Source organism: Miniopterus natalensis, chromosome 18 (genome assembly GCF_054644295.1).
Source record: "Miniopterus natalensis isolate mMinNat1 chromosome 18, mMinNat1.hap1, whole genome shotgun sequence".
NCBI classification, from domain to species: Eukaryota; Metazoa; Chordata; class Mammalia; order Chiroptera; family Miniopteridae; genus Miniopterus; species Miniopterus natalensis.
The window spans coordinates 12,617,399-12,643,489 of NC_142098.1; the positions used below are offsets into that span (position 1 = coordinate 12,617,399).

General features: G+C 45.0%; 3 protein-coding genes across 4 annotated transcripts in view; 2 read left to right on the top strand and 1 right to left on the bottom strand.

Annotated features, from left to right (window-relative positions):
• Window positions 1-13,097, top strand: part of RHPN2 (rhophilin Rho GTPase binding protein 2) — a 52,176-nt gene extending 39,079 nt beyond the window's left edge. Inside the window, exons 10-15 of the mRNA XM_087826619.1 lie at window positions 1,254-1,373; window positions 2,853-3,047; window positions 5,631-5,707; window positions 6,260-6,406; window positions 6,696-6,851; window positions 11,711-13,097. Of these exons, the coding sequence (XP_087682745.1) occupies window positions 1,254-1,373; window positions 2,853-3,047; window positions 5,631-5,707; window positions 6,260-6,406; window positions 6,696-6,851; window positions 11,711-11,974 (959 nt within the window). The 3' untranslated portion in view covers window positions 11,975-13,097. The remainder of the gene's footprint in view (window positions 1-1,253; window positions 1,374-2,852; window positions 3,048-5,630; window positions 5,708-6,259; window positions 6,407-6,695; window positions 6,852-11,710) is intronic.
• On the bottom strand, window positions 13,055-16,336 carry FAAP24 (FA core complex associated protein 24). Its single transcript, XM_016221005.2, has 4 exons — window positions 16,047-16,336; window positions 15,786-15,925; window positions 15,453-15,605; window positions 13,055-14,406 (listed from the first exon to the last, which is right to left on the bottom strand). Exons 1-4 carry the CDS (start codon window positions 16,150-16,152, stop codon window positions 14,158-14,160), a joined length of 648 nt encoding a protein of 215 aa, XP_016076491.1. The 5' UTR covers window positions 16,153-16,336; the 3' UTR covers window positions 13,055-14,157.
• A 373-nt stretch (window positions 16,337-16,709) lies between these two features.
• The window catches only part of CEP89 (centrosomal protein 89), a 44,701-nt gene continuing 35,319 nt past the window's right edge, over window positions 16,710-26,091 (top strand). For both annotated transcript variants that reach the window (XM_016221059.2, XM_087827262.1), the window contains exons 1-3: window positions 16,710-16,794; window positions 19,808-19,914; window positions 25,916-26,074. In XM_016221059.2, coding sequence (XP_016076545.2) covers window positions 16,756-16,794; window positions 19,808-19,914; window positions 25,916-26,074 — 305 coding nt within the window. In that variant the 5' untranslated portion in view covers window positions 16,710-16,755. The remainder of the gene's footprint in view (window positions 16,795-19,807; window positions 19,915-25,915; window positions 26,075-26,091) is intronic.

The following is a 26,091-nucleotide window of genomic DNA, read 5'->3' on the forward strand; positions in this document are numbered from 1 at the left end:
GTTGGTTGGAGCATCCTATGCACCAAAGGGTCTGGGGTTTGATTCCCAGTCAGGGCACATACCAGGTAGCAGGTTTGATTCCCAGTCGCAGTGCGTACTAGAGGCTACCAATCAATGTTTCTCTCTCTCCCTTCCTGTCTAAATAAAGAAATAAATAAGTAAAGACAGGGATTGGTAACAATGCTATGCTGAGTCACATTGGAGCCCAAAGCAAAAAGTAGTTTTGATTTTTTTTTTACATGGGTTTTTTGCATTGAAACTTGTATTAAACTATTGTGTACCTTGACTGTTGAGATTTTGGAACTCCCTTCAGTTCCCAGCTGGAGGTGAGTGTGTCTCTCTCCTCACCCTTGTCTTGGCTCTGATCTCAGGTCTGGTGGGAATGTTGTAATTAGTGCTAATCAAGGCAGCCTCCAGCATACTGAGAAGGATAACCTCTGGAGCCAGCCTCCCTGGGTTCACATCTTAGCTCTGCCGTTTACTGGCTGTGATCTTGGACGAGTTACTTAGCTGCCCTGTGCCTAAGTTTTCTCATCTCTAAAATGGAGATATGAAGGGAACCTATCTCATAGGGCTGTTGTGAAAACAGTGTGTGCTGTGTGCAAAACTAAGTAGTGCCTTGTATATAGGTGGACTCTGAAAGTGTTAGCTGCTACTGCTAGTATTATGTAGTCTGCTAGGCAGGGCAGGTCATGTAAACCAGCGCGAATATAGTGCTTCAGTAATTGCAGCAGAGACACCAGTGAGGCAGCAGCTGGACTCCTTGGTGTAGTCATGGACAGTTTTTCATTTGAGTTGGACTTTGAATGCTGAGGAGAGCTTTTCCAGCTGACCAGGGAAGGAAAGAACAGTTAGAGAAAGAACACTACCTGAGCTCTGGGATGGAGGCCGAAAGTGTTGAGGTTGGGGGGGGGGGGGTGCGTGCCAGGGAGGGTGCAGGCACAGAGGCCACCAGAGGTTTGAGACGGGGCTGTGCTAGGAGGTCCCAGGAAGTGGGTGGCTTGGAGGGGGTTGTGAGTGGGACCTCAAGACCAAATTATGAGCCCCAAGTATGCAAAGACGGTGGGCTGGATTGCCTGGCATTTGTCCAAGGGCAGAAAGGAGACCTGTTTTCCCAAGTGCCTTGTAAAACTAGAGAAGGAAGGAAGCAGAATATGTGGTTGAGAGAAATCTCTACGTGGGTCTGTGGTGCTGTCTCCAGAGCCCTCGGCCATGGCCATGAGAAGGGGCTCATCCTGTGGTTCTCATTGCAGTGAAGCCTGGTGCAGATGAAGACCACCAGGAGAAGTGCCTGTCCCAGCTCTACGACCACATGCCAGAGGGACTGACGCCCTTGGCCACGCTGAAAAACGCTCATCAGCGCCGGCAGCTGGGTGTGTATTGGCTCTCCTGCTCCCTCCCTCCCAGTGGACCACTTGATGCCCAGCTAGTCCTGCTCACAAACAACCCCCAACATGTCCCCAGGGCAGGCCTTGGAGAGCAGGGGTCCAGAGTCATGGTGGCCACTCCAGATTCAGAAACCATGAGGTGTAGTCCTCTAATCTCTATAGGCTTCCAGAGTTGTGTTCTCAACGGGTTTTGCGAGGCCCAGGCCTCCCCAGTGGAGCTAGAGCTTTGACAGTCTTTCATCACCCCTTGTATGGAAGGACACGGTGGTTCATTTTCTCGGGCCACACCTGAGAACTGGGAATGAATTGTCCTGGCTTGGTCTCTGCCAAGTCTCACTTCCTACCTCCCGCGCCACGCATTTTCCCCATCTCAGTGACAACAACTGCATCCTTCTAGATGTGCAAGCCAGATCCTTCTAGGTGTGCAAGCCAGAACCCTTGGACTCACTCTGTGCCCTGTCTCCTCACAATTGATTAGCAAATCTCATTGACTCTACCTAGAAAACCGGCTGCTTCTTGCCCTATCACCTGGTCCAAGCCACACATACAGTGTTAACTAAACTGACGCTGACTTGCTGAAGCCTCACACAATCCTATGAGATGGGTATAGCATGATTCCCCATTTTTCAGTTGTGGAAATAGGCCCAGAGAGGTTACACAGCTTTTTGCACTGGTTTCATAGCTGGTAGTCTTGCTTTCCTCTTTGCACCTTCCTTCATAGTCCATTCACATGGGTCAAATCAGATCAGTCCTCTGCTCACACCCTGATGGGCTCCCATCTTACCCACAATAGGTGTATAGGACCTCACCATGCATGGTTGGACATGGTCCGGCCCCTGCTCCTCTCTGCCTTCATTCCCTACCCTTCTCTGCCTCACCCCCAAACTCCTTGCTGTCCTTGAACACATAGGCATGGTCCAGCCCCAGGGCCTTTGCACTTACTGTTTCTGCTTTCAGAAATGCCCTTCTGTCAGATATCATCATGGCTGCTTCCTTCCTTACTTCAGGGTTCTATTCAAAAGTTACCTTCAAAAAGATCTTCCCTGATCACCCATCATGGAAGAGCAACTTATCATTCCCAGTCTTCTCTTGCCACCTCTGCCTACCGTTTCACATTTCTCCACAACCTGATTGCCACACATTTCATTACATACTGCTTTGCTTGTTAATTATCTGTCTTCCACCACTAGCATGTAAGCTCCATGAATGCAGAGGCTAGGTATGGTTCATTGCTTTATCTCCACTGCCTGGAACATTCAGTAAATATATGCTGAATGGATGTTTTATGGACGTAAGTGAGCACATTGCACATGCACTTCAGAGAGACCTAAGCCATCTGGGCAGATTCTTCAGAAAAGGGAACATCCACCTTTCTGGGCTGATCCTTGGGCATTTGGCTCTCCTTGAGGTACTTTTGTTGCAATTTAGGACACACGTCACATGGTGTTGCTTTTCTGTTGGCAGGCAAGTCCCATCTGCGCAGAGCCATTGCCCATCACGAGGAGTCCGTGAGGGAGGTGAGCCTGTGCAAGAAGCTCCGCAACATCGAGCTGCTGCAGGAGGTGCTGTCCGTGGCACACCAGCGATCCCGGCTCAAGTGCACTCAGCACCAGGAGGATGATGACCTGCTGAATTTGATGGATGCTCCTGACATTATTTGTGAGTGATCTGGGTGCCTGTGCCAGGTGCCGAGAGTGCCCTGTGTGAGAGGCAGGGTCACCTGGGTTGCACAGCCTTTATTTGTTCACTCTACAGGGGCTGGGCAAACTCTCACGATGCACTGGGCACCAGGAGAGGGCAAAATGCCACTCTTGCTCATCCCATGTACCCAAATCCAGGGCTTTCTTCATGGCCTTGTCCTTGTCAACCCCTTAGTGACTTCTGACTCCCCTCCTGCCCCTTGGTGCTCCTCCCGTGGTGTTGGGGTGCCCTGCCACCCTGGGCGTTCCCACCTTCCTCTCCACCCCCTTTGCTGACTGTTCCTCCTCTAGATTTCTTTCCTTAAAGTCTCCCAACCTCCTTTGGGGCTCCAGCCATCACCTCTACTCAGGAGGCCCATGAAACCGCCTTTCGCCTTGACATTTTGGCTTCACCCCTCTCCCACCCACACTCCATCTGCCTTCTGGGAAGCGGCACTTGGTTATCTGTCTTTTACAGCTCGGGCTGCATGGTTTGAAAGCCAGCACATCCTTATTTTCTCTTCTAGGCCTGCTCTTTCCCTGGTTCGTTCCATCTTATATTAGCACCAACCTTTGTTTTTCTTCTAAGACAAAAGTTATTTTTATTATGAAATGGGATGTAAAACTTTCACTGATAACAGTGGAACCAGAGGATGGAGGGAAAATTCTTCAAAACCTAGTTCATCGTGTGTGTGTGTGTGTGTGTGTGTGTGTGTGTGTGTGTGTGTGTGAAGAACACTTAAGATCAACCCTCTTAGCAGATTTCAGGTATACAGTGTGATGTCGTTAACTATAGTCACCATGCTGTGCGGTAGATCTCTAGAGCTTACTTATCTTGTGTAACTGAGACTTTGTACCTCTGACCACCATCTCCTCATTTCTCCTACCCCTACCCCGACCCCTGGCGTCCAGCATTCTGCTTTCTGCTTCGATGAGTTGGACTATTTTAGATTCTGTATATAAGTGAGATTGTGCACCGTGAGCATTTTCCAGGGATCTCCAAGGTGTTGAGCACTGTCCCGTTTTCGGAAGTACGGAGGTGAACTGGGCAGTTGTTGCTGCCCATGGAAAGGCAGCAGTCAGTTCTGCCCTCGAGCTTAGGAGTGGAGGGACCTCCCCGAGGGGTGACTTGACAGTGAGAATGACCAGGATCTTTGCAGGAGTTAGGGGAAGGGGGTGGAGGGGGGTCCAGTCGAGGAAATCCCCCTTTGGCCATACCCCCTCCCACCCTACTTCCTAAACCTCTGTTCCAGTCTCTGGAGTTCCACCCCCAGTGTTCAGGGTCCTGCTCCTTAGAATTAGATTCTGGCTCAGGCCAGAATCCTGGGATTGTCTTTAATAATGTTGGCTGATATCTCCTGGGCATTTGAGGTCTGCCAGGCACAGCACCATTTGTATACAGAATCTCACTCAACTCTCCTTCCGACTGTATGAGGGCAGTACTGGTATTGCCCTTATCTTAAAGGCTTAGGGGGATCTAAGTCCTTTCCCCAGGTGACAAAGCTGGTGGGCGGAGATAGGAATAGTGCTCAGGGAGTCTCCTTCACGGACACTGTGGCCACCTCCTTGGCCCCCTTGTCCACACCATGTGCTCTGTAGCCAGCGGGTAGAGACTTAACCTCATGGAGGGAGGGAAACACATGGCTCCTGGTGAGGTCCAGGAGTGGTGGCACCACTCTTAGTGGATGAGCAGCCTCTCCGAGCCCAGCGCTGTATCATACAGTTTGTAAGAAGCCACAGGGTCATCCTGGGAATAGAGGGGTATGATCTACCTTAGCGGTACCAGTCTGCTTCCTCAGGTTTTCTTTTTATACTATTGTTCATGTATATTGAGCCTGTTCTAGGATCCTTTGTGAGAAGCCAATGAGCCTCGTGGTAAGGGTGGGTTGGGCCCGGCACAGATATGTGGAGATTTGAGCTATTGATGGACACAATTTGGCAAACCCACTGCTCACTGTGAAATCATCACATTACACACTGATAATGAAAGGAAGCACATCTCCTCCAGGCCTTTGTGCTGTCAGACATGGTACTTCCTTCCATGACAGCCACGCCTAAAACATAGATGACTTCTCTGCAGGGTTTTATAAATGCCAAAGGAAGTCCACTAGAATATAAATAAGCTTCTTGAAGGCAGGGAATGTGTTGTTTGTCACTACCCTGTCCCATCCCCAGAGTAGGGTATGGCTCATAGTAGATACAGGTCACACTGGACCAGGGGGTTGACCAGTAGTCCATCTTCTGTACTAGCCTAAACCCAGCGGCCAGACACGTGACCCGGAGCAAGGATTGCTTTCTCTTCCCTTCTGAGTGAGGACTTAGACCTGAATTTTTATTTTTTATATTTTTTAAATTTATTTTGAGAGAGAGAGAAACATCGATTTGTTGTTCCACTCATTTATGCATCATTGGTTGATTCTTGTATGTGCCCTGAGTAAGGATCGAACCCACAACCTTGGCATATTGGGATGATGCTCTAACCAACTGAGCTACCTGGCCAGGGTCAAGGATAACTCTCAGCTACAGAAACATCCATGCTTTCCCTTTTCATCTTATTTTCTAGCTAAAACTGAGCAAGAGGTTGAAATTACAGTGCCACAGTTCTCCAAGGTGACAGCCACAGACTTCTTCCAGAAACTGGTATGTTGAGTGCTAATTGCATAGTGACCTAAGGGACAGCTTTTACATGTCACAAGTATACAAAAGGTTATTTTTGGGTATTTTAGATTTTTAAATTAGGGGTTTTAATTAAGACAATTTTTTTTTTAAGGTTTTGAAAAATATATATATCTTTATTGATTTCAGAGAGAGGAAAGGAGAGGGAGGGAGAGAGATAGAAACATCAATGATAAGTCATTGATCGGCTGCCTCCTGCACGACCCCGCAACCGGGGCATGTGCCCTGACCGGGAATCGAACCCCAGTCGCCTAGATCCTAGGCTGATGCTCAACAGCTGAGCCACGCCCGTCCGGGCAAGACAATTTTATTTAAAATATATTGGCTATTTTAGAGAAAACGGCAATTAATGTTCTCGTGTGACTGCTGTAGCATGTATTATCCCAGATGGTGCCATTACATTGGTCTCTGAGCCAGGCCGAGTGACATCTGCAGGGACAAGGCAACATTTCCTTTCACTTTCAAATGCCCAATTCAGCCTTCAGATCCTACAGCTAACGATGCTCTTTTCCAAAGGGCCCTTTGTCTGTGTTTTCGGCTAACAAGAGATGGACAGCTCCTCAAAGCATTCTCTTCACCGTGGAAGAAGGGGACTTGGGGTTCACCTTGAGAGGAAACTCTCCAGTTCAAGTCCACTTCCTGGATCCTTACTGCTCTGCTGCGGTGAGTATGTGCCATTCTAGGTGGGGGCAAACCTCACTGGCACCTTTACAGGTGGTCAAATGCCCAAACAAACATATCTGGGTGAATGATTTAGGGTTTCTTTATGTCAAAGGTCTGACTTTATACAAAAGGCCTCTTGTGGATATTAAATGCGCAAAGAGGAAAAGATTAATTTTTGCTTTCTTAAAGCAAATTCATGCAAATATCTATTTTATTAATGAACTTGGAAACTGATCCCATGAATTGAATGAACAGAACATTGACCTTTATTTAAATCATACTTTTGTAGGCGGCAGGAGTCAAGGAAGGGGATTATATTGTTTCCATTCAAGATGTGGATTGTAAGTGGCTGACCCTGAGCGAGGTTATGAAACTGCTGACGAGCTTTGGTAAGCGTGAAATTCAGATGAAGGTTGTGAGCCTCCTGGACTCCACCTCATCCATGGTAAGCGCTGACACCCCTGGCAGTAGATAGCAAAGTGGGGTGAGGCTGGTGTGAGTGCAGCCCCAGAGGTTTTTCCCGGACCCTCTTCCTCCTGCCTGCATATGTAACATGCCACAAATGACTGCACTCCTAAGCTTGGCATTGCTGCAATGTGCTTGCCTTGGGTCAGAGAACACTGGAAGACTTTTATTATCGATCCTGTGCAGAAAATAACCAATTGCTTTCTTTTCCTGATTATATCCTTTTAAATGACAGAAGTAATACGTACACATAGTAAAAATACATTCAGATGGTACAGAAGGGCTTGTCATTTGAAAGGCCCTTCTCCACACGTCAAAGATAGCATTTGCTGTTCCCTGTGAGATCTTGAGAAGTGTCCAATACCTGGGCAGGTTCATGCGCACAGTGATGTCCTTTCTCCCCCAAGCAGAAGGAATCATTTCATACACACTCTTTCACACTCTGCTACCTTTAATGTACCTTAGAGATTTCCCTCTATAGCAACATCCATTTTGTTCGTTCTGAAAATATTGATTGAGCATTAGCTGTGTGCCAAGCCCCCGTCTTAGGTGTTGAGCTAGAGCTGCAGCTAGACAGGTAAGGTCCCTGCCCCCACAAAACTGGCACCAAATAAGCAAATAAGTGGTTGTGATTTTGATAAGTGCTGCAAAGAAAATAAAAGGTGTAAATAATAGAATGACTGTGGGCAGGGAGAGGCTCCTTTAGACAGAACTTTCACAGAGGCTTGAGTGATGAGGAGGAACTTCTTGTATTTGAAGAGGCACATGATGAGCATTCCAGGCAGAGGGCCAGCAGGTGCAGAGACCCTGTGGCAGGAATAAGCTTCCCCTGACAGAGGAACCAAACAAGGGCCTTTTGGCTGGAGCATTGTGGCCACAGGAAATGAGGTGGGAGGGGGAGGGGGCCTCATTGGCTGTGGTGGGACTTTGGAAGCCATTGAACCTTTTAAGAAGGGGAATGAAATGATAGGATGTTTATTTTAGAAGGATGTCTCTGCTTGGAGGCTGGCCGAGTGGCAGTGGGGCGAGCTGGCTGTGGCAGTCATCAGGCCAGTGATGTTAGCAGCTTACACTAGGGGTGACAACGGAGGTGGAGAGGTGGGTACACCTGAGACATACTTTGAAGGTGGAGCTCACAGAGATTTGTAGATGATTTGTGTAAAAAAATAAAAAGGTAGTAGAAAGAGAGATGGCTCTTTAGTTTTTGGCTCGAACAACTGCATCATTTTTTATAATGATGGGGAACAGGGACGTGGTGGTTAGGGAGGCTGAGAGAGAAAACAAAAGAGTTCTGCTTTAACTGTTTCATATGCCAGTAGACATCCAGATAGAAATATAAAGTAGGTGGCTGGATGTTCACATCTTCAGTTCAAGGGAGAGACAGAGCTAGAAATAAATATTGAGCATCTCCAGCATAGAGATGATACTTAAAGCTGTAAGAGACTCAGTGAAGTTGCCTGCGAGGGGCTAAGGGCTGAGGACTGGACTCTGAGACACTGCAAGCATCTGGATGTCCGTTAGAAGAGAAGTAGCACAGAGGAAGTTGCGAAGGCGAGTTCAGAGAGACTGGGTAAAAAGGAGCTTTGCTTCAAGAGAAAACGCTGCCCGGAGAGGGTGGTCCGCCATGTTGCATTAAGTTAAGAGGTGGGGAGTCGGGGAGGAGGAGCCGGGTCTGCTGTATTTGGCAGTGGGACAAAAGGAGAGCGAGCACCAGGACTCAGATTAGAGAGGGTTGGAGAGTGAATGGGTTGTATGGCTTCACGGATAAGAAATGTGCAGAATAGGCAAGTCCATAGAAACACAATGTAGATTCGTGGTGGCCAGGGGCCAGGGCTGGAGCACTGGGGAATGGGGAGTGACTGCTCGTGGGTACAGTTTCTTGGGGGATGGAAATGTTCTGAAATTAGGTGGTGGTGGTAGTTGCACAACTGTGAATATACTAAAAGCCACTGACTTGCATTAAAGTGGGGAATTTTATGGTATGTGAATTGCATCTTAATTTAAAAAATAAAGAAGTTGAGGGATTCACAGAGCACCTTGGGAGAAGGGGTCATGAGAAATGGTACTTTTAGGGGTGGAATCCATAGAATTGCTGGAAAAGTGATCAAGGTCCTAACCAGAAACAGAAGAGGTTTGTCCAAACAGAAGATGAATAAAAGGCTGGGCTATGGACTGAACGGCTGGAGTAGATGGCACTGCCAGGGAGGGAGGTGGCTTCACAGAGCAGCCCTGCCCCTGAACAGAGATGGAAAGGCTTATCCTTCAATCCTGTCATGTGTTTGAAGGAGGCCAGTGGATGTGGCGGTTGGTTAAAAGCAAGGATTCTATACTCAAGACTGTCTAGATTTGAATCCTGGCTTTGCCACCAGTTGTGTGACCTTGGGCAATTCAGGGAACAGCTCAGCCTAGGAAAATGGGGAAAACAGTGCCTAACATGCAGTATATTTCAATTCATAATAGGTGTTATAATAACTATGATGTGGTTCTTCTTTTCCCCAGCAAGGATTTTAGATAATTACATTTGAGCACTGTTTTTGTTTTTTAAAAAAGTATGTTTTTATTGATTTTAGAGAGACAGGAAGGGAGAGGGCAAGAGATAGAAACATCAATGTCATCATCGATTGGCTGCCTCCTGCACGCCCCCTGCTGGAGATTGAGCCCAAAACCTGGGCTTGTGCCCTGATGGGGAATTGAACCTTCCACCTCTTGGTGCATGGTTCGATGCTCAACCACTGAGCCACACTAGCCGGTCTGAGCACTGTTTTTAACTGCTAAACCTTTTTTTCAAACAAAGCCAAAAAATGAGAATAGAGCTGAGTGCTCTTGCTGAATTGACTGCCTGCTCCCCTACTCTCTCTGGATCACAGTGGAGATCCCTAGGGACTCCTTTGTGGAGAACATTTTGAAAACTGCTGACGTAGTGGAATCCTAGGTGTAGAATCAAAAGACCTAGAATCGGGCCTTGTCTGCCATTAACAAGCTGTGTGACCTTCCGTGGGTTAATACCCCGCCCTTGGCCTCAGTTTCCTCATCCAGGTAATGTAAAAGTTGACTAGGGCTGTGGTGTCAAGAGTTCTGAGAGAGGTGCCCCAGGAAGATGTGAGTGGGAGCATGCTGGGTGAAGACAGGAAAAAAAGGGAGTGGGAGGAAGGGAAGACCTGTGAAAGGGAGCAGAGGCATTGGGGTGGTAGCTGGGGTGGGGAGACGGACATAGGGGAAAGGAAAGCTTTTCGGAGGTGGTGGTGGTGTGTGTAGGGAACACAGCAAGCTTGTGTGCTGGTGGGAAGGTCTGGGAGACCGGAGTGCAAGGAGGGAATACCTGGAGGAGAGGGCATGAGATCCAGGCACACCAGAGGGCTTGTCTTTGGGGACAGATGCAGTTAAGTACAGGGCAAGGATATCAGGAGGGCGTGTGAGGGGCTTGAGAGAAGGTATCTAGGAGGAAAGAACTAAAGTTACTAGGGAAATGTAGGAGTGCCGGGTGATGGGGTACCCGGTAGAGGTTTGGGGTCAGGGTTAGAATGTCGGGGGAAGGCAGTCAACTTGGTAAACATTTTCCAGTAATGTGCAGCTGTTGAGATGGAGACCTGGGAAGGCAGTGGGTGTTGAACTAGAGTTGACATTCGCTGGTCCAAGTGGGTAAGTGAATTGAGGGTGTTTTCAAGGGAGGGGTTATTCTGCATAACGGACTCTAAGCAGGTGAAGGTTGAAAAATGTTTGCAGGCATTAAATCTACCTCCAGGAGTTTTATTGTTTTTAATGAGAGCACATGTGTCCTGTAGAGCATGTGGGATTGATGGCAGTTTTATAAGAAAGGGAGCGGGATTTCGTCCAAAGGAGCCACACTCAAGAGGGACATTTTATGTGAATACCCTCCTTTACTGCTGCATCACTCAAATTCCTTGACTTATATTAGGAGCAACGAACCCACTTAGGTCTATTGTATGTAGGTCATTTATACTTATGTACATGGCCTGATTTCTGTGCCTGGAACACAGATGTTCAGTAAACATTTGGTGAACAAAGCAATCTCAATGTTAGCCAAACCTTACAAGCAGGTGATAACCCATGTGGAAATGTTTAGAAAACAAGTTTCTTTAGATTTTCTATTTGAGTCCTACACAGGCCTTTAAAAGTTAATAGTTGGGTTTAATAGGTACTGTGCACACTTTTGTTTGACGAAGATGACAAAAGTTCTGGAGATGAATGGTGGTGATGTATGTATCCATCACATGAATGTATGTAACACCACAGGACTGTACCACTTAAACAGGGAAAAAAGTTAATGGTATCCTCACCATGGATTCTATATTATCTTTAAAGAGAATGAAGTTGAGCTATACCTGATGGCATAGACCGAAATCCAAGATACATTAAGAAAGCTAGGGGCAGATCAGTCTGTGTGTGTATATTACTTTTAAGGAAAGACAAGTGGTGACATATACTTAAGCACACAGCATTACCTGTATATGAACATTATCTCCAAAAGTGTAACAGAAATCATTTAACTCAGAAGGGCCTGGAGCCAAGGTAGGAGGAACATCTACTGTTCACTGTGTGTATTTCCATATTGTTGACCACGAGTCTGTATTGCTTTTTCAAATATAAGAACCTGAAAAGGTAGATAGTGGTTCTCAGCCTAAATTACTACTTCTGAGTATATTCCTTAAAAACTGTTCTTGTTTTTAAGAACCTATATAAGCGTTAGTCACCTGAGTTTCAGGATTATTTCCATTTTAGAGGATGCTGAAAGTGCAGAATGTGAGTCTCAGACTTTGCGATCACTTATCAGATATCTTGAGGATTTCTAACACCCTTTTCTTCCTCTTTTATGTGCAGCATAATAAGTGTGCCACATACTCCGTGGGAATGCAGAAAACTTACTCCATGATCTGCTTAGCCATAGATGACGATGATGATAAGACTGATAAAACCAAGAAAATCTCGAAAAAGCTTTCTTTCTTGAGTTGGGGCACCAACAAGAACAGACAGAAGTCCGCCAGCACCTTGTGCCTCCCGTCAGTTGGGGTTGCCAGGCCTCAAGTCAAGAAGAAGCACCCCTCTCCTTTCAACCTTCTCAACTCCGACAGTTCTTTGTACTAATGACAGGAAACAAAAACGTTCAGGCCCAAAACTTTTACAGTGCTGACTAGGCCTTCATATTTGTGCCATAATGGAAAATTTCTAAATATTCTCAAATCCTGTTTTCTTACAGGACAACCTTACAATGGATGTCTATGAAAGTAACAAGAAACCTCTGGAAATGTGTGGAAAACAAATGTATTCAAGGAATGTCACCATATTGCTGCAAGTTATTTATTATACAAAGTATTGTAAATAGAATAGTGATGAAAATATGGCTATTTTTAACAGCTACAATGATGACTAAATTTTAGATACTATCAGAGTTAAGTTGGGGTTACCTATATTGGTCTTATTTGTAAGTTTCCAGGCTTGGGTAATAATTCATTCCTTAACCCAGAATCCAGATGAGCCCAAATTAAACAGGTCAAGGAATTATAATTATGGGTTTAAATTAGTATTAATAAAATGTTACAAAGAGCTGCTTCCTAAGGGGAATTCATTAACCTAAAATAACAAGATTTTACTACTGTTTCTACATAATATGAATGCTACTTCCAGATAAAGTCTAGGGTCCAATTTGTCATGACTTATTAGATGTAACAGTTTTGGAGTAGCTTTCCTTCCAGTTACATGTCATTTAAAAGTTGCTAACACGGTGGCAGTGTTAGATGCAGATGCTGTCTACAAGGTAGATAATATACTGTTTGATACTCAAAACATTTGTCATTTTGTTTAAAGTAGAAAGTACATAATTGTATATTTTAAGAGTCTTTAAAATGGGTTGAATTTTATAAGGTAATGATGTAAATGAATCAAGTTTAAAGCTCTATTTGACTTTTTAAAATGACATTCTTAGTTGATTTCTCATGCTATACATTGGATGATACCGTGATTCTAACAGGATTCACTGTTGACATAGTACAGGTTATATAGCTTAAAAACATAGTATTGAGGTCTAGTTTTGAGAGTTAACAAGAATTTAAAATATTCTCTAGTGTGCAATATCAAAAGGGAAGCAACACCTTTGGGAGAGTGTATTCACTGCTCATAGGGCCATTTTTGTATAAATATTTAAATAAACACATTCATTTGCCTGAGTTAATGTTTTTTACTTCCTCACTTTAATTCCCTTCTTTCAAGTTGTTTCTACCCTAATACACAAATGATTTTATTTTTGATTTTTAAAAATCACTAACATTTCACAAAACAGGAGTTTCAAGTTATCTTAGTATCTTTGAAAGCATATGGCATCTTTAATTGTATTTATTTAATCTTCACCCGAGGATATTTTTTCCATTGGTTTTTAGAGAGAGTGGAGGGGAGGGAGGGGGAGAGAAACATGATATAAGAGAGACATCGACCAGGGCTGAGGATTGAACCTGCAACCCCAGTATGTGCCCTTGACCGGGGAATCAAACCTGCTACACGGGTTTTGTGCACGGGTCAGCGCTTAGGGCAGTATTTATTTTTTGAATGGGCAAGTGTACCTTTTGATCCCTAGCCTACCCCCAGCTCTTCTTTCTGGATACAGCTGCCCTTACCGTTTTCCTGTGTATCTTCCCACTATACTTTGGCTTTTTATCTTTAAGTGGGTACTCTACATTCCAGGCTTTCTGTGTTCAGATGTTCCCAGTGATTATAAACAAACTGTGCAGCCACCATGAAGGAAGTGATCAAGGGAGGAAACACAAAGGCTGTTCAATTGTTTATTTACACTGGCAGCAGCCCTCAAAGCACAGGTATATTAAGCCCAGACCTGAACAGTGACTGTGTCACCAGGAACAAGGGGCTTATGGTACACAGTGCTTCATTGTAGGTTTGTTTCCTGTATTTAGAAGGTCATATCCACCACCTGAAACTTGGTAAGACCTTTCCATTGATAGATGGGGGTCAAGGTCACACATTCAAATCGCCCAAGATGGCTTTTTTTATGAGTCTGAGTCCCTAATTCGAGTGACTCTTAGGAAAATCGCCACTGGCCCTGTTCATGGTAGCAGAATCAGGGCAGCACCACCTGGGGCCCACTAACTTAAATGCCTGCACCCAGAGAACAGCGCAGGACAACTGGCAGGTTCCACTCAGTCCTCACCTAATTGCTGCGAGGAAATCTCTTTTCTTGATTTTTAAATATGAAAAGAAAACAAGATCCAGTAGTTTGCAGTGTAAAGCAGAAAACACAGTAGATGCTGTGAGAAGAGCTGTCACCTGGACTGTGTGAAGAACCCATGAATTTGCTGTGCTACTGCTTGTCCAACAACCTGCTCCAGTTCTTCGATGGAAGCATTACTTAGTTGCTGGATACTTGGGAACTTCTGAAGCAGAAGGGAAGCTTTAACTTTTCCAACTCCTGGGATCTGCTGCACAGTTCGAAGTAGGGACAGCTCAGAGATTTGAGCCTGTTTCTTCTGGAGAAAAGGATTCTTACTGGGCTCCTTGGTTTGCTCTTGAACCTGAACCAAAATTAAAGAGCATGTGAGCACCCTCTAGAGGACCAGCAATCTTTCAGTTTTTCTTTTTGGTTCAACTTGATATACCACTACAAATGTTTTCATATACCATGAATATAATTTTTCATCAGCAAAATTATTAAAAGATGAACCATATGAATACACAAAGGAGTAAGAGATAAAATTTTTTAAATAAAAACTTAGGTTTCCAGAATGGTTATGATACAACCAATGAAAACATACTCTGAGAAATTCAAACATGTTCCTATGGTCCACTAAGAAACATTTCAGGTGTATGCCATTAAATGACTACACCTAAATTGGATCTGCTTGTCAGAGGAGACACCCAGTCTTCAGTTAGTTGTGGATACAGAAAGGCAGATAATAGCACTGCATCAAGGCAAGTTAGGAACAGTAAAGCAAAATGTGGCAGAGCTGTGGAGGGATCTGTGAACACGGGACTGCATTTCCAATTTGGTTCTCAACGTTAGCTGCACATCAGAGGGGAAGATTTAACATCAACAACACAGTAACACAAATTGATGCTTAGGCCCTACTCCCACATTCTGATTTTTAATTGGTCTGAGGTAAGGCTCATGTATTACTATTTTGAAAAGTTTCCCCACAAAATTCTGACATACAGTCAAGTTGAATAACCTTCAACTGGGTTTAAAAACAACATAACTTGCACACTGAATGCTGATGCTTAAAAAATATGTGGCGATGAGGCAAAGCAGCTGCTAGAGGACATTTTCACCAGCATCAGTGCAGAATAATCAGCGATGGAGCCATCACAGTCTGGGAGTCTAAAATCAAGTCTCCAACTTGTTCACTTTGTTATACAGTTGGCCTAGAATGTATCAAGCTCAGCTGGTAGCAGAGGCAGCTTCTGAATTTACATTCCTCAAAAGGGTTTTATAAAGCAACACAGAATGATTAGAGGGACTCAGAACCCGCAGCAAGCAAGGGCAGATGCTAAAAGATGCATGAAGGCCAGCTGAGAGTCCTCAAGGCAGGGCTATCGTGGAGGAGTAGGGATCAGTACTTACTAACTGGATAATGATGCAGGACGCTTCTATCTGGCTGGCCACTGGAAGCAACACCATCCCGAGGTCCAGCACAGTAAACTTCTGCATGGCTGGGAAGTACTGTTCACTCATCTGCGTTTTCTCAACTACCACCATGCCTTTAAGATTACTGGACTTCAAAGAAAAATAAACACAGTAAACCATTCTGTAACAAAATCCCTTTCAAGTTTAAGGAAGCTAGCGCTCCGAGGGTGCTTGGAATGGCTAACGGTTTTATATAAATTATCCCATACATAAGAGGGAAGGGGAAGAGAAATTCATTTTCAATGTCGGTTTCTTCAATTCAGTACTTACATTTCTAACGCGAACAAGCCTCTTGCGGTAGCTATTTCCTGCCACCAGATCGGCTTCTGTGATATAAAGAATGCAGGATCTGACAGATAAGTAAAAATCTACCGGGGCCAGGCCATCCTCAAAAAGGAGTTTAATTTTCCCTTAAATGCAGACAAGAAAATAAGTTCCGTGAGCTCTGAGTGAAAAGGGAGCAATTGGTAGGACGTGTTTTAAAAGTGGGGCGAGGGCAGAGAGGGTTTATGCAGAGGGCAACCCACCGACCTTGCATGCCCTGGGCCAGCTGCGACCCACGCCATTTCTCACTGGCAACAACGTGCCCCAGAGGCACGTGCACAGGGCCTGTGCCCCCAGGGGGGTTCCTTTCCATGGCGGCCTCGATCTAAAGAGGGAAATTCAAGCCTGCGACGCGAGGCGGTCCTGCGCACCGCCCCACATTCCACTCGAAGCCGGGGCGGGGCCTCTTGGCCGGAGCCGGTCTTCAGTGTTCGCTAATTATTTCCCAGAGTCTAAGAACCAGGACTTTCCCGTCCCGATAGCCCCGTCCCTCATTTTCGTCACCTGCCTAGCCCCTGACACCCCAGCTCCGCCGGTGCAGTGGCGCCGCGAGCCCAGTCCTTCGTCTTGCCCGCCCTCCGCCTCGCTGGGCGTCAGATAGGCTATAGCGCCAGAGATTGACATCTCCTCTGACCAATAAGAGAACGGACAGCGCTCACAGTTTCCGCCCTGGAGGGGATTTGAATAGGACCCTCTGGTTGCCAAGAGCGACGGGTCTGAAGTATCCTTGGCTCTAATTGGCCGGCGAGAAAGCAGAGCCAGTAGCAGACGCGGTTGTTGCGGAGTCCCCTGAGTAGAAAAAGCGTCTGGGGCTCGGCCAGCGGGCGGGCGCCAGGCGGCTTTGGGGAGCGGTTCTGGGCTCCGAAGAGACTTGTTTGTCGGTCCGGACCCGGTGTGACCACTCGCCGCAGCAAAGATGTTCCTGGGGGTTGGGAGAGGCCGCAAAAGCCAGTTTGTAAGTAAATTCTCGCCTGGCCTGCGCCCTGGCCTGGGGGCCAGGAGTTAAGGGAGAGGGGCTTGGGATTTGGCAGGAGATTGAGGCGGGGTAGCGGCGCACGAGGAAGTGGTTTTCCATTCGAAACGCCCTGATCTTCCGTGTTCTAAAGAACCTTTTATCCCAGGGTCAGCCTCAGTCGGACGGGAATCGCCCTGTCTCCCCCACAACATTTGCTCCGGTGTCGGGAGTTCACTCCTGCCCTGCACAGACCTGCTCCACTGCTGGGTGTCCCCAATGGGGAGTCATTCCTGACTCCTCCGCGCCACCCACCACGGACGTCCTGTCAGAAGTTCCATACATTCTACCAATTTGTACTCTACAAATACATCTGGCAGCCGTTCCCGCCCCGCTGTGTCCTCCAGCATCTTCCTGGACTGATGCTGCAGCTCCTCACTATTTCTCTGCCTATTTTTTTTTTTTGCTACTTACTTCCTCTAGTATCCTGACTCCAACAATCCGTTAACACAACCTTCCCACCCCCATCCCGCACAACTAATCTATTGATCTTACCAGTGTCCTTACTGCCCTCGTTTCCAGCCCCAGTTTCTAATTCCACAGCCTATCATTATAATCACTTTCTCTATACACCCTCAGCTCCCATGCTGCCGTCTCCTTTGTCCATACTTGCCTGGCAAAACTCCAGACCTACTTATATCCAGCTCTCTTAATACTTGAAGTGCAGAGAAAGCATTTTGATAAGGGCACCCCTGAACTCAGTTTTGTTTTGTTTTTCTGAACTCAGTTTTAAACCGAGCTTAGAAAGCGTGCCTGACTTGGCGACCTGTTCTCAGCCCTCCCACCTGCAGCAGGCGTTTTAGACAGGTTGAGAAGCAGTGAAGACATACACAAAGCATATTTTACATTGCAGTTTTGCTAACTCAGCATGGCATTATTGAGTTCCTGCTCTGTGTCAGATACCTACAATTGATTGACAGCCTATGGCCACACTGTCTAAAGGATAGACAAACCCATAAGTAAGTCAGCACAAAATGGTAAGGCACAAAACTGCTGGTAAGGTGTGTACTAGGCAAGAGGCAGAAAAGTCAGTCTGGAGAGTTGACCTGGACTTTGGAGGGGAGGGTAAGGAAAGAGAATTCTTGGAGGTGGGGAGAGACATCATGTACAAAGGCCTGAAAAAGAATATATTGTTTGCTGTGTGGGAAATGGAAATTAAGGCAATTCTGAGTATTTAGCACAGAGTGTATGTGTAGAGATGAGGAGGGGTAGCAACAAGTGAATCTGGGTTTATTGGTGGGAACCAACAAATAGCAGCTTAGCAGCCACTCTAGACCATTTTATCTACCATCAAGAGAGTGGGGCTGCCCATGAGAGTTTTCCTGCTGGGTTGAGATAGGTTCATCCTGTGTTTTGGATTATGTTAGGAAATGATTATAGTGGTACAGTAAGAAATGTTTAGCATATTATGAGAGATTCACTCTGTCAAAAAAACAAAACAAAGTAAAACTCATGAGGCCTTTTTGAAGGATATACCGGATGCCAGCCCCTAGGGATTCAGAGGTGAAGAGAACCCTTTTTTTCTCCTCGAGTGTCTCCCTGGTGTGGGGGAGGAAGGTAGGGGAAGGGGAAGAGGCAGGTATTAAACTGTCAAATTGCTTGACAGATGCAGGATGGTAGGTGCTACACAGAGGTAAACAGAATAGAGGGATACAGCAGACACCGCTCTGGAATGCCTGTTTTTGGAGTTGGGCATGCAAGTGAAATGGGGGGGGGGGGGGGGGCTGCAGGAGACATTTGGGAGGTCTATCCATCCCTCACTCCTGAAGGATGCCCAAAACCCTGGCTCTTCCCCTTGGTTGTACCTTCCTTCTCTCCCCATGCCTGGTGCCTACCATTGCCTCTTTAGTCTTTCCAGGGGCCAATTTCAGTGGGTGCTCCTCACTAGGCCACAGGATCACCTTAGTCTGGTATCAAAACTCTGAAGTGGGAACAGTCCCCATTCTTACCCCCAGCCCATTGTTCTAGCCTCTCCCTCTCAGATGCTTCTGTATTACAGCAAACTGGATACTTGTTGTTTCCAGAGCACTGCCACTGGAAGTGCTTCATTCCTTTGCTTCATTTCTTTGCTATTCCCTCTTCCTAGAGTGTTTTTCTTCATATTTCCCAAATATGAGAGCAGTGGCCTCATGGGAGACCTAGTCTAAATCCCCCTGTGGTTTTCTCAAGGGGGCATAAGAAGTCCCCTTGCTGGCCCCAGACTCAAAGACCCGGTTCCCGTCCTGGGCCACCTCAGCACTTCACCTTTCCCCTGGCACATTCCATAATTGCATGTCATAAGTGTTGGGGTGTTTTCCTCTGCTCTCTCCCTCTTTGAGGGCGAGGACAAGGTTTCTTCATTGTTGTCATGGTATTTTGCTTCTAGTAGGTGTGAATGAATGTCTGGCGCACAGAAAAGGATTGGGCTATACTCAGAAACTTCTGAGAGACTCCCAGTTGCCTAAAGCAGGATTCCCCTACTTTCAGTGTGTGTAGGAACTAGTTTTTATTATTCTACATCATCAAAACTACCTAAAATCTTTATTAAGCCCCAACCAGGTGTAGGGCAATGTGCTAAGTGCTACATAGAGTTCAGGGTTGATAAAGACAAGAAGGTTGCCTGCTCTCAGGAAGCTTCTGTTCTGCAGGGGTTGGCAAGTGAGTGAGTAGGGCCATCGGAGGCAGTGCTATAAGACAAGTGGAGGTGCTACAGGGTAACTCTGGGGTCAGGGAAACTGCTCTGAGAAGGGAGGGTGAGAAGGGCCCACTATGGGCAGCTGTAATGGCGCTCCGTGGGCGGGCATATTTGCCTGGCCAAAAGGGGATTGGGGATAGCAAGGAGAGGAGTGGGCCTCTTGGTGGGGCTACATCCCTGGATGGCCAGTGCCAGTGTCCCTTCTTAGGCCCAGGGAGGAGTGGTGGCAAGACCCAGGTGATTCCTTACACCAGTGACCTGTTCTGGATTTTATTTGTGCAGAAACACATCATCCATGGCCTTCTGCCTGCAGCCAGCATTGCACCGAAGCCAGCTGTGCCCCGCTCACCTCCTCCTCGCAGCCCCAACCCCTCTCCAGAGAGACCAAGGTGAGTCTCAGGTGAACAGGCACTGAGGTCACCCTTGTGCTCAGCCACCAAGTGGTGGGTCCTAGAACTGTCTGAACTGGCAAGATTACAAGTGGGGTGATTAGAATCATGTCCTTTGAAATATTTATCATGGTTCCATAATTTAATATGATTTCTCTGTGGGATAATGGTCTATCCCTTTCAGGTATGGACTTCTCACATTTCTTAATTGAGCACAATTAGTATTTTTCAAAATATTAAAGCCTGAGTATTTCAGTTGATGGTATGTTAAAAGGAGTTTGAATTGTGCACATAATTTTCTCTTTAAACATAAGTCAACCTTTCAAAAGAACTGCCTTGTGGGAAGAAATGAGAAGTGGGTTCACTTCCCAGGGCCCAGGATTTCCCACATTCTCTAGTGCTCCTAACACATCAGTTAGATGACTGTTTTATACCCAAGACCCCTACTTGTGCCCTCCAAGATTTTAGACAGAGGAGAATTTTAGACTATTTTTTTATTCATAAGATACCTGGATACATGATTTGACTATTAGCAATGAGAACAAATTTCATTCAAGAGTGATACCTTCTTTTCTTTTTTTTAAAGTATTTTTATTGATTTCAGAGAGAGAGAAAGGGAAAGGGAGAGAAAGATAGAACTCAATGATGAGAGAGAGTCATTTACCAGCTGTCTCCTGCAGGCCCCCTGCTGGAAATGGAGCCTGCAACCCGGGCATGTGCCCTGACCGGGAATCGAACCTCGATTTCCTGGTTCATAGGTTGATGCTCAACCACTGAGCCACGCCGGCCAGGCAGGGGTGATACCTTCTTTTAGTGTTCTTTGAAACTGGAATATTGTATGCCTCCTGATAAAAAAACACAAATATTTTTAGTGTTTGTTTTTTCCTTTAATATGATCTTGAAAATAAGAACTAGCCATTTATTAGTATTTACTCTGTGTCAAGGACTCTAGTAAGTGCTCTAGAAGTACTATTTCATTTCAACTGCTCAGTGACCCTATGAGAGAGGTCCTGTTGGCATCTCTCTTCGAGCTCAAGTGTTCAGCATTTGCCTGAAGTCTCACAGCTGGCGAGCAGTGGCATTGCTGCAATGCACTTGAAGGTCTGTCCAGCTCCATTAAGTAGTGTCATTAGAACTTAAATGTTTGGCATCAGCAATAGTGAGAGGGTTAGCTTTACATCCCAAAAGAACACACATCATATCATGGCAAGCATTGCTATAGACTCATTAGAAAACATCTGGCCCTGCCAGGCGTGGCTCAGTGGTTGAGCATCGACCTAGGATCCAGGAGATCGAGGTTCGATTCCCAGTCAGGGCACATGCCTGAGTTGCAGGCTCGATCCCCAGTTGGGGGTGTGCAGGAGGCAGCCAATCGATGGCTCTCTCATCAATGATGTTTCTATCTCTCTCTCTCCCTCTCCCTTCCTCTCTCTCAAATCAATAAAGATATATTTTAAATTTTTAAAAAAAGAAAATGTCTGTAGTTTCTGTGCTTTACAGAAATATCTTCCTGGATTGTAATCTTTATAAACCCCAAATAACCAACATGACTTTAGCAAACTTGGCATACTTCTAGATCTTTTTATTTTTAAGAAATAACATTTAAATTAATCTTTGATATTATTCCACTTCATGTGTAGTGTAATAGTGTAAGAATCTTTTGCTATTTACTTCTCTTGCCTCCTTCCCATCTGTTGTGTTACTGTTGTCATACATTTTAATTCTATCTGTTATAAATACATTACTATATTTGCTTTAGACAGTTGTTTATCTTTTTAAAAACAGGGTTTTTTTGAGGTATAATGGACTATGATAAACTGTTCATATTTAAAACTTATGATTGGTAAATTTTGACTTAGGTTTACACCTGTGAAACCATCACTACAATCAAGATAATAACTATATCCATCATCCCCCAAAGATTTCTCATGCCCCTCTCTTCTACCTCCCATTCCCCTGCCTAACCCCCCCTCACCCCCATTCCCAGGCAACTATTGATCTGCTTTCTGTCACTGTAGATTAGTCTGCATTTTCTAGAATTTTATATAAACAGAATTACACAAAATAAGCTGTCCTCTTTCACGCAGTATAATAATAATAATTTTTATATTTTTATTGATTTCAAAGAGAGGAAGAGAGAGAAAGAGAAGGATAGAAGCATCAATGATGAAGGTCATTGATCAGCTGCCTCCTGCACACCCCCTACAGGGGATCGAGCCCTCAGCCTGGGCCTCTGCCCTGACTGGGAATCTACCTTGATCTCCTGGATCCTAGGTCAATGCTCAACAGCTGAGCCAGGCTGCCCGGGAAGTATAATTATTTTGACATCCATATTGTTGTGCAAGTCAGTTATTTGTCCTTTTTATTGCTGAGTAGTATTCCGTTACATGAATATGCCACAATTTGTTTATCCACTCACCTGTTGATGGATATTTGGGTTGTCTCCAGTTTGGGCTGCTAGAAATAAAGCTGCTATGAACATTTGTGCACAAATCTTTGTTTGGACATATGCTTTCATTTCTCTTGGGTGAATATCTAGGAGTGAAATACCTGCTTCATATACTAGATGTATATTTAACTTACTAAGAAATTGCCAAACTATTTTCCAAAGTTGTGATTCCATTTGTGTTCCCACCAACAGTATATGAGTTCCAGTTTCTTCACATCCTCAGCAACACTTGGCTCGGTCAGCTGTGTGTGTGTGTGTGTGTGTGTGTGTGTGTGTGTGTGTGTGTGTGTGTGTGGTTTTATAACTTTATTTGACAATCAGCCATTAATTCTCATTCACATTTACTGTCCGTATAATTTTCGAGTGGTGACAGGTGCTTAGGCAACTATGTATACAGCTTGTCTGGCGAATCTACATCTTCATTACACTTTCTGGGTAGCCATATACTGGTAAGGTACGGAACAGTCCTTATTCCTTTGACCCAGACACCTTTGTCAAGCCTGGAGTCCATGTGCACATCTGGAGTTCCTGTCTCCTTTCTGGCAAATTTCTGGATCTCTTTGAATGCCTGAGGGGAACATTTCTTTTTCCTTTTTAAAGGATAGTTCATTGATTTTTAAAGAGAGTGGGAGAGAGAGGGAGAGAGAGAAACATCGATGTGATAGTGCAACCTTGATGAACCGCCTCCTGCAGGCCCCCTTCCAGGGATTGAGCTTGCAGCCCTGTCATGTGTCCTGCCCGAGAATCGAATCAGCAGCCTTTCAGTTCACAAGGCGATGCCCAACCAACTGAGCCCCACCGGCCAGGGCAAGGGGAACATTTCTTGGAGTGCACTCCATGGATGTACTTGTGAATGTTGGTGGTATGCTCTCTGGTCACCGCCTCATTGGTGGGAGAATTGCCCCTTCTCGCCACCCTTCTTCATGGGAGACATTCTGCCAGGCCCAGGCTGAAGAGGAAGAGCATGAGGCATGAGGGATTGTCTTGACCAATCTTTTTTTTTTTTTTGGAGTGAACTGATGATGTGCAGGGGAGCAAGATCTCAGATGCTCCCTTGGCCAATCTTTAATTTTGGATGTTCTAACAGGTGTGTAGGGGCATCTCATTGTGGTTTCATTTTGCATTTCTCTAATGATACTGAGCAGGTGCTTATTTGCTATTTGTATATCTTCTTTGGTAAAGAAGATATACAAATCTTTTGCCCACTTTTTCTGTTTTTCAGTTATATTTTGAGAATTCTTTAATTATTCTGGATACAAGTTCTTTATCAAATATGTGCTTTGCAAATATTTTCTCCCTATCTGTGGCTTATCTTTTATTCTCTTAACAGAATAAAGTAGCAGAAGATCTTAATTGTTCTGTAGTTCAACTTGTCAATTTTTTCTTTTACAGATTATGACTTCAATATACTATCTCAGAAATCTTTGCTTAAACCAAGGTCACAAAGATTTTCTTCCAGAAGTTTTATAGTTTTAGGATTTACATTTAGGTCTGCTATCCATTTTGAGTTAATTTTTGTGTGGAGAGAGGTACGGGAGGCATGGATTCAAGTTCCTTTTTTCACACATGGATAACCAATTGTTCCAGCACTGGTTGAAGGCTATTGTATTAGTTATTTATTGCCATGTAACAAATTACACAAAAACTTAGTGGCTTAAAACATAAAACAAGAGCAGTTTTTTATCTCATAGCTCACTATGTTCTTTTTTTAAAAAAATAATTATGTTTTCCCTCTCTATTTCATTTTGGTTATTTTTTATTGTCTTGCCTTCCATTTCACGAGTCTTTTCTGCAATCCCCATCCAGTGTAATTTTTATCGCCTGAAGTTCAAGCCTTTTTTTTTTTTTTTTTTAATTTTTATCCTCACCTGAGGAGTAGGGATATTTTTTCCACTAATTTTAGAGAGAGTGAAAGGGAGGGAGGAGGGGGGGAGAAAGAGAGACATCGATGGACGGAGACACATCGACTGGTTGCCTCCCACATGTGCCCCAACCAGGGGACCGGGATCGGACCTGCAACCCAGATACATGCCCTTAACCTGGAATCGAGCCCAGCCGGGCATGGCTTAGAGGTTGAGCGTCGACCTAGGATCCAGGCGATCAGGGTTCAATTCCCGGTCAGGGCACATGCCTGGGTTGTGGGCTGAATCAATGACTCTCTCATCATTGATGTTTCTCTCTCTCTCTCTCTCCCTCTCCCTTCCTCTCTCTGAAATCAATAAAGATATTAAAAAAAAAAAAAATTTAAAAACAAACAAAAAACCTGGAATCGAACCCGCGCCCCTCCAGTGTGCAGACCAAGCTCTAACCACTGGCCCACACTAGCCAGGGCCAAGGCTTTTTTATCATTTTCTGTGTCTCTACTATGGGGTATAGTTATAACGGCCTTAATGGCCTTCTCTGCTAATTCTAACGTGTTCGGTTCTGAGTGGATTTTGGCTGGTCATTCTTTTCATTTTGGGTCACGGTTTTCTGTCTGCACGCCTCATTCTCTTCGATTGTGTACTAGACATTGTTGGGAGTTTTACATTGTTGAGTGCTAGAGATTTTTGTATTTCTATAAGTATTCTTGAATTTTGCACTGGGATGCAATTAAGTTGCCTGGGACCAGTTGATCTTTTGGGTCTTGCTTTTATGATTTGTTAGGCGGGGTCTGGACCAGTGTGCAACCTAGGACTAACTTTTCCCTGCTGCTAAGGCGAGGCCTTTTGGAGTATGGTACTCAGTGTCCCATGAATTATAATTTTTTCCTGTCTGACTGTTGGGAACAAACACTGACCTCAACCGTATGTAAGCATCTGGCACTGTTCCTCTGATCCTTATGAATGCTTCTTCCCCCAGTCTTAGGTAGTCTCCTCACACGCATGCACTGAGGAGCATTTTGCTAAACCCTCAGGGGGACCTTCTGCTGATTTCCGGAGTTTTCTCTGTTGAGCTCTCTCCTTTCTGGTACTCTGTCCTTCAAATTCTATCTGCCTCGGTGTTCCCAGATTCTCAGGTCCATCTACACAGTTCAGGGAGTCTGCCTGGCCCCACATCAGTTTCTCCTTCCTTTGCTGTGACCTGGAAAGTCTCTGGCAGTAAACTTGGCCGTTTGTTAAGTCTATTGTTTTGTTTCACTTTTTCAGGTGGGAGGGTAAATACATTATTTTATCTTTCCTATATTATAGTTTTGAAAAATTTGCAAGTTTCTAAAATGCCTTTACAAATATTATATATCTTTTTATACCTCCTTTTATTTCATCCTGATCTTTTATTTTAATAGAAAAAGCACTTGAGTATAGACTCCTTGGATTAGAGACCTGGTTCATCTCTTATTAGCTTAGAAATCTTGGGCAAATCATTTAATTTATATGAAAAATGGAGGTGACAATAATATTTACTCATATAGATGATGTGAGAATGAAGTGAGATTGCTTGATGGCATATAACAGGCTAGTGGTCAGTAGATATGCACTAAACATTGTAGAACAGAAGGTAAAACTTGATTAATTCACGTATCCTGTTGTTTAACCTTTAGTTCACCATCTCACTGGATGCTTTTGTCCATAGATCTGCTCTGGCTGCAGTTATTCTAGCAACAACATTGACTGGCCGGACCATCGCCCTTCCTCAGCCACAGCGGAGATCCCAGGCTGAGAGTGACACGACCTATGTTGAAAATGACAGTTTCATTGAGCCCTATGCCACCACCTCGGAGCTGAGGCATCAGTAAGGACAATATCTCT

What these genes read in the sequence shown, in the direction of transcription:
- FAAP24 (XM_016221005.2), bottom strand. Translation starts at nt 16,152, where the DNA reads ATGGAAAGGAACCCCCCTGGGGGCACAGGCCCTGTGCACGTGCCTCTG. An exon ending in GCTGGCCCAGGGCATGCAAG is followed by an intron (nt 15,926 to 16,046) that starts GTCGGTGGGTTG and finishes TCTGCATTTAAG; the next exon opens with GGAAAATTAAACTCCTTTTT. An exon ending in GGCTTGTTCGCGTTAGAAAT is followed by an intron (nt 15,606 to 15,785) that starts GTAAGTACTGAA and finishes TTTTCTTTGAAG; the next exon opens with TCCAGTAATCTTAAAGGCAT.